This window comes from Gossypium hirsutum, chromosome D03, assembly GCF_007990345.1.
Source record: "Gossypium hirsutum isolate 1008001.06 chromosome D03, Gossypium_hirsutum_v2.1, whole genome shotgun sequence".
NCBI classification, from domain to species: domain Eukaryota; kingdom Viridiplantae; phylum Streptophyta; class Magnoliopsida; order Malvales; family Malvaceae; genus Gossypium; species Gossypium hirsutum.
Window position 1 is genome coordinate 5,458,123 of NC_053439.1, and position 10,765 is coordinate 5,468,887.

A 10,765-nucleotide genomic window follows, 5' to 3' on the forward strand; every position below is an offset into this window, starting at 1 on the left:
AAATCATAAATCTTAAAATTCTAAATTTCAACCAACCATACCATAAATTATAAATCTAGTTGAAAAAAAACCATAAACCTTCCGCTACTATTACTATTTGTTACTTTTATTTAATTTTTCTAACTGGAATAAATTAGAACTAAAATGGACTAAAAATCAATGTATATCTTATCCTAAATCAGAATAAACTAGAAATACAATCAAATCAGTACAAAACACAATGAATTAAATAAATTTAAATCAAAATAATTATTCAAGTTATATTTTGCATTATATTAGAATTGGTGTTGAATTTGTAAAAAGGAAAATGATTAATATGATTTTCATGATTCTTTTTTTCAGAATACGAGATTGATAAGAGGACAACTTAATTAGTTGATGTTTGAATGAGCCGGCGGCAATTAGCTTTTATTCTATGTTGAGATACCCACCGCCATTTAACAAATCAACATTTAATTGCAAATAAAAATTGCCTGTTACTGTTACTTGAGTACAATAAAAATGGATCATTTGCAAATCCTTTTTCCATGATTTCCCTTCCCCATGGAGAATTCAAACTTTTTTGCCATTGAGAAAGAATTAAAGCTCGATGAAACAAAAACGTCGATGAAATATAGTCTCATTACCTATTTGTTATATTAGATATCATTGATTAGCTTTGAATCTGAAGGGCATCTTATTGCCAATATTCCTTTGCCTTTAACAACAATATAATCTTCACTTTGGAAATTATTGAAGTATCTATTTCCCTAAAGAGATCACGATCAAATGCCATATGATTTATGTAACCATTATCAATAAACCACTTGTCACTAGAGCTGCTAGTTGTAAAATGAGTTGCTACAAAAAGTTGTTCCTCCTGTAATACCTTAAAATTTGAGTTTTTAATTTGTTAATTTTTATTATTTTAAGTGATTTACTTTAATTGTTAAGTATTTTAGATATGTGTATGAGGACATGGGTTCGAATCTTACTTTTAAAAAATTTTGCTATTTTTATTCATATCCCTATCTTTGTTCATTAGACTTGAATGTTATTTTCGCTCATTTTGTAATAGAATGAGCCTTTCAATTTAGTGGTTAAACTTTAATGTACTCTAATGAGCCTTTCAATTTAGTGGTTAAACTTTAATGTACTCTTTAATCTTATGTCCGAATCATTGCTTGAGCAATTAGAATTATTTTTATTTTTATTAATGGTCTTGTGAGTAGTACAGCTAGTGGAATTTGGATTCGAAATGAAGTCTCTAGAAAATATGTTAGATAAGGATTAGGTTTGTTGGGATAATGGAAATATTTATTTTATTTTATTCTATTCTATTTTTAACTTATTTTCTTTTATTTTGAAATTAGAAAAAGAAAGAATAATCCCAAATTTTTGATCCACTAATCACGTTCCCTATCTTTCTCCCCAATTTTTCCCACACGTGTTTTTTCACTTTGGTCTTCAGTAAAGTTTTCCCAATATTTCTTTCTTTCGTTCTCCCCTTTTCTCTCCAAACTTCATTGGTTTCTTGATTGAGGTCTCTTGTGTTATTCAATTTCTTTGGTGCACGTGTGATTGAATTGTTTGCAACCTGACTCTTGCGTAAGTATTGTCTATGTTCGTTCCTTCTGTTACTGAGTTTCCCTTTCGTTATCCTTGGCTAAGTTGGGATTCTTGTGCTGCATTTTCTGTTGTTAATCGTGTGGGTTTTTGAGTTGAAGGTCACGATGTTGAAATTGGCCAACCATGTTGCTGTTTGAAGTGCATGCAGCTTGATGACATGCTGCAGCATGTATACTTGCTGTAACAGCAAGGTTTTCTCTTTAGTTTCTTTGTTAAGCTACTTAGTTGAAAATGAACTAAGTTGGTATTGTTTTGATGTTTTTAGGTGCTGATTGACATAATCAGCTTGTGTGCAAGTTAAGTTTTACTTGTTTCAAAGTAAAACTAGTGGTAGTAGGTAGTATTTGGTGATGTATTTGACTATATATATGTTGTTTTTCTAGTTGAATGAATGAGCTGAATGAGCTATCAGCCATTAGCTCCATTGCTGCACGTTTGTGAGCAAGTAAATTGTTTTTGTTTCTTCCTCATTTGTTCTCTGTCTTGTTATCTTTTTTTGCTGCTGCCAATGTTCCAACAAATGGTATTATGAGCCTAAGTCTTAAGGGACCATTGATTTTGCTTCCCTTGCTCAACATCGGCTCAAACTTATAAGACCCCCAAACAAGCTTGAATAACCTGAAGGAGGAGTTTCAAGGAAAGGTGTGAGCTTTCCAAATGTGCAAGCTTAGCAAGATGTCAAAGCTGCAAGCTTAGCAAAATGCGAGCTTGTTGAAGACACCTGTTGAAGACAATATGCAAATATGTGAGTCTGTCAAAGGTGTGAGTTCAGCAACATGTGGAAGCTCAATGTGTGTTGTATAGTTGCAAGCCTATTGAAGACAGTAAGCAAAGTGTGAGCCTATCGAATTGCAAGCCAAAATGGCAGAATGAAGGCAAGCAAACTATACTCACGAACTGTTTGTGCAAGAAGAAGCAAAGAAACAAGGCAAGATGTGTTGTCAACCAAGGCTGTGAAGGAGGAGAAGACTCCATTTGGTGAACAAATCTTTGGCACAAAAGACTGGGATAGTCAAGTGTGTAAGTCAGATTTGTTGTTTGTGAATGAAGCCAATGTTGAAAATGAATTGGTCAGCTTGAAACAAAGCATCTAAGGGCTGCCAAGTTCAAAAACTTGATGAATGATATGTATTTGCAGCATGGAGTCCAAGGAGGAGTGTTGAAATTGGCCAACCATGCTGCTGTTTGAAGTGCATGCAGCTTGATGACATGCTGCAGCACGTATACTTGCTGTAACAGCAAGGTTTTCTCTTTAGTTTCTTTGTTAAGCTACTTAGTTGAAAATGAACTAAGTTGGTATTGTTTTGATGTTTTTAGGTGCTGATTGACATAATCAGCTTGTGTGCAAGTTAAGTTTTACTTGTTTCAAAGTAAAACTAGTGGTAGTAGGTAGTATTTGGTGATGTATTTGACTATATATATGTTGTTTTTCTAGTTGAATGAATGAGCTGAATGAGCTGTCAGCCATTAGCTCCCTTGCTGCACGTTTGTGAGCAAGTAAATTGTTTTTGTTTCTTTCTCATTTGTTCTCTGTCTTGTTATCTTTTTTTGCTGCTGCCAATGTTCCAACACACGAAATGGTTAATCCACTTGTGGATTGAGGCTTGTGATGAGGGTGCTGTTTATATTCTAGGGTAAGTGGTTAATATCATTTTGGGACTACTGGTTGCTGAAAATAGTTTCGATTATTGTTGATTTCACCTAATTGATCGATTTGGTTTGATAAGGTATTAGTTATTAGTTCGTGTGATTTGTTAATTTAGGTATTAGAATACATAATTTTTGATCCTACATCAGATTTTGACAAGGTGTGTAATAAAAACTCAAAAATCTGCTAACAGCTGAAAGTAAAAAAAAATAGATTATCTACACCACACGCCTGTGTGCCAGGCTGTGTGGGCCGCATGGGCGTGTGAGCCTAAATTCTTCAATTTTTTCTAGTGTCGTATTCGTTATGCGAATCAAATGTAACACTTCCGTAGGGTTCATATGGTATAAATTTGTTCACAAATCATAATTTCTAATGTTCTGTTAATGTTAAAAACAACCTAGGAATGCATAAGTAGTATGATGTTTGTGATAGCATGTTCTGTTATATGCTAATATTATTTGTATCTGATGTGTAAAGCATGAATGTCATACATGTATCTGATATCTATTTAGCATTGCATGTGTATTGGGGTGGGATTATAACTATAGAGGAACTGTGGACAATTTAATTTATCTGCTATATTTGGTGGCTCGGCCATGTATATCTGTTTTAGGTGGGTTACTGCATTTTGATTTGGCAGCTAATTTGCATATATTCTGTAAAGTGACTTATGATCACTTAGCGGTGTGTAGGGTTGGATGAGTATTTAATACTCTAATTCGTATGTAGGGATGTCGGAGATGGTGTGTAGCAGATGGAGGTAGGATCTGAATCTATATTTTTTATGCATCTAAATATGTATCTGCTATGCATCGATGTTTGTATTAGTTCTGTAAGATCTGTTTAAGTATGTGTATCTGATTTATTGTATGTAATGAATTACACACTGAGTTCATAAGCTCACTTTCTGTTTGTTTGGTTATCAGGTAATTCTCAGACGGAGGACGGATTGGTGTGACGGGAGCTCGATTTTACATTTTTGCTTTACATTTCCTTTTGTCCAGTTTAACTTAATTTCGTTCCGTTGGACTATTTTGGATTTTTGGATTGTTTTTAATTCCGGTTTTATTTTTATTTCTCATTTAGAACCGTTAAACGTTTTTTTTTTTTATAATACCAAACCTATCTGCAAATGTTGGATTTCAAAATCAAATCGTATTTCCAAAATTTTATTTAACTAAAAAATTCTACTACAAAACTAAGTGATTTAATAAGTGATCATCGGCAAAGCTAATAAATTATTTTAAAAGGAAGATTTCCTTAAATAAACTGAAGTTTTAATTATTTTGCAATTTCAAAATAGATTTTGAATTTTTGAATGAACTTAAATAGCACTTCCAGATTTAGTTATAATGTCTAGGCTGAGTTTAGAGTGCTGAGTTTAGAGTGTTTCACCTCTTTTTCTTGATCACCTACTTGTGCCTCCAAACTTTTAAAAGTATTGCAGCAAAATGCGGTGAGTTAATTGCTACAGACAGTAAGATTTTAAATTGCAATTCTTTTACCAGAAGAATTTTCATGATTATCACGGAGCATCTGAGCTGAATTCATGAAGAACTGGATCTCAAAGTCAGTAATTTTTTTTTCAAAATTAGTGTCATTGAAACAGAACCAATGGTTATTCCTAAAATAAAAAATTAGGATGAAGACTACTCAGGGGATAATGAATTGCACAGTGTTCCATTCATGGAGGCAGAGATTAACAAAGACGTTAACCATGTTGGAGGAGAATTTGATATTTAGTCCCTACACTTTGAAAGATAAAAATTCAATCCTTTTATTTTTTTTAATTTAAAAAATCTCATTTCAATCATTATTGTCGTTAGTAGTTTTTATTAAAAATTGTTAACTTAACATGTTTATTTTTCCTCAATCATATGATACATCACATGAGAGTAACTTAATTAACATGCCAAATTGACAAATTTTGTCAAAAAAGATTAAAGATTTTAACGATTGAATTGATATTTTAAATCTAAACAATTACAAGACTAAATTTTTAAGTATACAGATTAAATGTCAAATTTTATGAAAGTACGGGGACTAACATCATATTTTAACCATTTATTGTATCTTAAAATTCAAATTGACAATTTTTTTTTTATTTCAATTTCATCGTTTTTGTTGGAGCCAGCTACTGGCTTTGTGTAGCGTGGGACTCGCGAGGTTTAAAATAATGGTTTGTTAATTTAAAAATACCACGTGATGTTGGTATACGCAACGTGCAGCTTTGCGATTCCCACTTTTCTCAATTAAAACGATAATTTGCAGATCCTTCTTGCAAGATCTCAAGAAAATTAGTTGCTCTACTCTACCATCTTCCCAATGGAGACTTCAAAATATTTTCCGAGCGTAGAGACACTAGATGAAGGTTACCAAAAGACATTCAAAAACTGCGATGAACTGCTGCCAACTCTCCCTCAAACCAAAGGTTGGTGGTTCGGCCAGCTTTTCCAATACCATGGCTTTTGGATATCAGGTTTTTGTATAAGAGGAAGCATGTTGAACCATGACCACTTCAAGCCTCGATCCACAGACATCGTCGTCGCAACATCCCCTAAATGTGGCACCACCTGGCTCAGAGCCCTCGTTTTCTCCATTATCAACAGAGCTTCCTTTGATTTCAGCGACCATCCTTTGCGCAAAGCAAACCCACAAGACTTAGTCCCATTCTTCGAAAAAATTATTCATAAAGATGGGTCAACTTCCTTCGTCGATGGGATTCCTTCACCTCGCCTTCTTTCAACTCACCTTCCTTACTCTTTGTTCCCAACACGCATGACCGATGATACCTCGGCTTGCCGTTTCGTATACATCTACCGGGACCCCAAAGACGTTTTCGTTTCAAAGTGGCATTTCGCGAACAAGTTGAGACCCAAAGAACTGCCACCACTTTCACTAGAGGAAACCTTTGACTTGTTTTGCAAAGGGGTTTCTCACTATGGACCGTTTTGGGATCACGTATTGGGGTACTGGAAAGCTAGTGTGGAGTCACCGAAGAAGGTGTTGTTCTTGAAGTATGAAGATGTAAAGAAGGAGCCTTTGGGTTGTGTGAGGAAAGTTGCAGAGTTCTTAGGAGTACCCTTTACACCAGAGGAAGAAAACAAAGAGATTGTGGAACAAATAGTGAAGCTGTGCAGTTTTGAGAGCATGAGCAATCAAGATGTTAACAAACTTGACAAAAGATATCAGCAACGTCCTGTTAGCAACTCTGATTTCTTCAGGAAAGGTGAAGTTGGAGACTGGGTTAACCATTTGTCACCTCAAATGGCTGAGAAATTGGATCAGATTACTGAACAAAAACTTCAAGATACTGGATTCATCTTTCATTGACTCCAAAGTATCTCACTGAATTTGATTCATATTTGAATGAAGATTTTCTTTTTAATTACGTGATTTGCGTATTATGCGTCTTTTTCTATGTAATCTTTTTTGTATCTTCAAAAATAATATAATACATCAAGAATATCAAATTATACATTATTATTTTAACTCTAAAATTAATATATTTTTATAAAATTCTAGAACCCTACGTTTTAAAATTCTATACTTTAAAACTTAAATCCTAGACCTTTTTTTAGACACTAGACCTTAATTTAACACTTCCTCTAAAATTATAAATCTTAAAATTTTAAATTCTAACTGACCATACCATAAATCATAAATCTAGTTTAAAAAACCATACACCTTATGCTACTATTACTATTTGTTACTTTTATTTAATTTTTCGAACTAGAATAGATTAGAACAACATTAAACTAAAAATCGAAATGTATCCGAAGTTAAATTAGAATAAACTAAAAATACAGTCAAATCAATACAAAACACCAATAAACTAAAAATTAGAATATATCTAAATTTAAATTAAAATAATTATTCAAGAAAATACACGTGTTTATATTTTGCATTATATTAGAATTGGTGTTGAAATTGTAAAAAGGAAAATGATTAATATGGTATTCATGATTCTTGTTTTCAGAATACGATATTGATATGAGGACAACTTAATTAGTTGATGTTTGAATGAGCTGGCGGCAATTAGCTTTTATTCTATGTTGAGATACCTACCGCCATTAAACAAATCAATATTTAATTTAAAACTACCACATCATATGGCATACAGAAATTAAAAATTGCCTGTTACTGTTACTTGAGTAAAATAAAAATCGATCATTTGCAAATCCTTTTTCCATAATTTCCCTTCCCCATGGAGAATTCAAACTTTTTCGCCATTGAGAAAGAATTAAAGCTCGATGAAGGGTACCAAAAGACATACAAAAACGTCGATGAACTGCTGCCCACTCTCCCTCGAAGTAAAGGCTGGTGGTTAGACCAGCTTCTTCAATACCAAGGGTTCTGGTTATCAACTTACGGCATTCGAGGAAGTATGTTGATCGATGACCACTTCAACCCTCGTCCCACTGACATCATCATCGCAACATCACCTAAATGCGGCACCACGTGGCTTCGGGCCCTCGTTTTCTCTATTATCAACAGGAATTCTTTTGATTTCAGCGACCATCCTTTGCGCAAGGCAAACCCTCGAGACTTGGTCCACTTTCTCGAAGCACATATTCGTGGAGATGGGTCCACTTTATCAACGCAGCATAAATTGTTAAATCTATATCTATATAATCTAATATATATATAAAGAAGAGTTTGGAAAATGTAAATATCTTTTATTTATATTACTAAATTTATATTTAAAAATAAAAAAAATTAAAGTAAAAATAAATTTGTGATAATTATACATTTAAAAATAACTATAATTTAATTTATAATTATTAATTAAAAATTATGTTAATTTTAAAATGAAGTTATTACTTGAACTCAAAATGATGGTTCTCGAAGCCACCAAAAATAATTTTTCTATGCCTAAACAATATATAAATGGCATCAACCAAATTGTGCATCTAGGCAGCTATCATGTCTAAGATGTGTGCAAAAACATAAAAAAAGAATATTTAAATATGATAAAATAATTGAAATCGAAATAACAATAAAAATAGACAGAAATGGAATTTAAATAAATAAACTGATATGATGAAACTCCAACTTCAGGCTCGATGTTGTTCTGATTTCGAACCGGTCATTAATAACAAATATTCTCCTTCAACCGATAAATTAATTATAATAATTGAAGACATCTCAAATCACTAACACTTTTATGTATAAATCAATTGTGAAAATTCTCAACAATTAATATTTACATGTCTCCACAATTTAACTCTCCAATAAGGGTTTTTTACAAAAATATTATAAAAAATAAAAATTTACCAAAATATAATTTTTTTTTATTTACTAAAATATTATAAAAAAATTTTATTTACCAAAATATACTAAAAAAACACAAAAAAACTGACACAGCCTGATCACGCCAATGTCATTGGTGGCACCAATGGTGCCAATGCCATTGGCGGCACCAATGTGCCAAAGGACTAAAATGTGACCACTTGTAGTTTCAAGGACCTGACATGCAAATTTACCATTTTAAATTTTGAAAGTGGATTGCTGTTGTTGTGCGCACTAAAAGTGAAATGTGGCTAATTGCCTTCTAAGCCCTCCTTATTTATTATTTACTTTTTATTCCCTTCAACTCACTTTTTTATTTAATAAGCAAGCCCTCAACCTATTTTTGTAGTTAAATAAGCTCTTAATCTATGATTTTTACTCATAAAAGTAATTTATTTTATTATTAAAGTAAATATGTTTTACCTAAAGTAAAGCTATTTAAAAAAGTATAAACTAATTCGCATTTTATGTATTATTTTCGTAATTTGATGAGAATAGTTTATTTAAAAAATTTACTAAATTTGATGAGAATAGTTTATAATTATACTTTATTTTTTCTATTTGGGTTACATTTATAGGTGATCAATTTTATTATTACTTATAGTTAAGTGATAATTAAGATACTTAGAATTCTAATTAAGTAATAACTCTATTTTAATTTAATAAACTATTCTCATTTAATAACTATATTTTAAATTAATAGAAATATCAGACATGCCTTATTGAAAAACCAGAAGTAATAATAAAACTGATCACCTATAAATGTAACCCAAATAGAAAAAATAAAGTATAATTATAAACTATTCTCATCAAATTTAGTAAATTTTTTAAATAAACTATTCTCATCAAATTACGAAAATAATACATAAAATGCGAATTAGTTTATATTTTTTTTAAATAGCTTTACTTTAGGTAAAATATATTTACTTTAATAATAAAATAAATGGCTTTTATGAGTAAAAATCATAGATTAAGAGCTTATTTAACTACAAAAATAGGTTAAGGGCTTGTTTATTAAATAAAAAAGTGAGTTGAAGGGAATAAAAAGTAAATAATAAATAAGGAGGGCTTAGAAGACAATTAGCCACATTTCAATTTTAATGCGCACGTAATTCACTTTCAAAATTTAAAATGATAAATTTGCATATCAGGTCCTTGAAACTACAAGTGGTCACATTTTAGTCCTTTGGCACATTGGTGCCGCCAATGACATTGGCACCATTGGTGCCACCAATGGCATTGGGGTGCCGCCAATGGCATTGGCGTGATCAGGCTGTGTCAGTTTTTTTTTGTGTTTTTTCTATTTTTTTAGTATATTTTGATAAATAAATTTTTTTTGTATATTGAAAATCAAGCTTACATTTAGTGAAATGCGACAATTTATTTTGTATGGTCAAAATATTGTGTATATTAAATTATAGCATATTCAAGATGTAAGTGAAAAATAAAATTATATGATAAATATATTTATAAAAAATTTATATAAATAAAAAGGTGAAAACCTAAAGTAGCATGAATTTAAATTTTATTATGTATTTATTTTCTAACTTTTATATAAAAGGTATAACATGATACAAATACTCTCAAAATAATATAATTTACTTTGTAAAATGAGGATATTTTTAGTTTTTTTTTCCAACTGAGTTGGTATTCAATTAATTCATAAACACAAACTCTATTAGGAACTTGACTATCAACCATCTAAAATAGTAACAAAATTGAGTCTGCCTTGTGGCACGAATTAGGGTTTTTTGTTTGCGTTGTTGCACAAGTTTACGTATTGAGTTTATTTTGTTAGGGTTCGTGGTGTGCAGAAAGGTTAGATCTCATATTCAAGTGTGTGTTATGGCTAATCTTAATATGGTGGGGGCAGATCTAGCAAATCTCAATATTATGGATGAGGAGAAAGATCCGTTGGTGGTGGTAGGGGATGATATGTTTGCTGATCCAGAATATGGATTATGTCTGGTAGGGTGAGTTCTCACAGATAGTATTGTGAACTTCCCATCTCTAAAAAATACGCTGGCAAATTTGTGGCACCCGCTAAGAGGAGTATCTATTATGGAAATTAAAGATAAGCATATTTTATTTCGGTTCTATAGTAAAATTGATTTAAAACGGGTTGTGGATGGCATGCCATGGTTTTTCAATCGACATCTGATAGTATTTCATAGGCTAATAAGGGGTGAGGATCCATCAATAGATTCATTATGG

The 10,765-nt window shown here is 31.7% G+C and overlaps 2 protein-coding genes across 2 annotated transcripts; both read left to right on the top strand.

Moving 5' to 3' along the window:
* The first annotated feature begins 5,497 nt into the window (after window positions 1–5,497).
* On the top strand, window positions 5,498–6,737 carry LOC107950418 (cytosolic sulfotransferase 16). The gene has a single exon (XM_016885261.2). The coding sequence runs from the start codon at window positions 5,585–5,587 to the stop codon at window positions 6,590–6,592; it is 1,008 nt and encodes a 335-aa protein (XP_016740750.2). The 5' UTR covers window positions 5,498–5,584; the 3' UTR covers window positions 6,593–6,737.
* A 729-nt stretch (window positions 6,738–7,466) lies between these two features.
* LOC107949998 (cytosolic sulfotransferase 16-like) lies at window positions 7,467–10,528 on the top strand. Its single transcript, XM_016884751.1, has 2 exons — window positions 7,467–7,846; window positions 10,366–10,528. Exons 1-2 carry the CDS (start codon window positions 7,467–7,469, stop codon window positions 10,526–10,528), a joined length of 543 nt encoding a protein of 180 aa, XP_016740240.1.
* The last annotated feature ends 237 nt before the right edge of the window (window positions 10,529–10,765 follow it).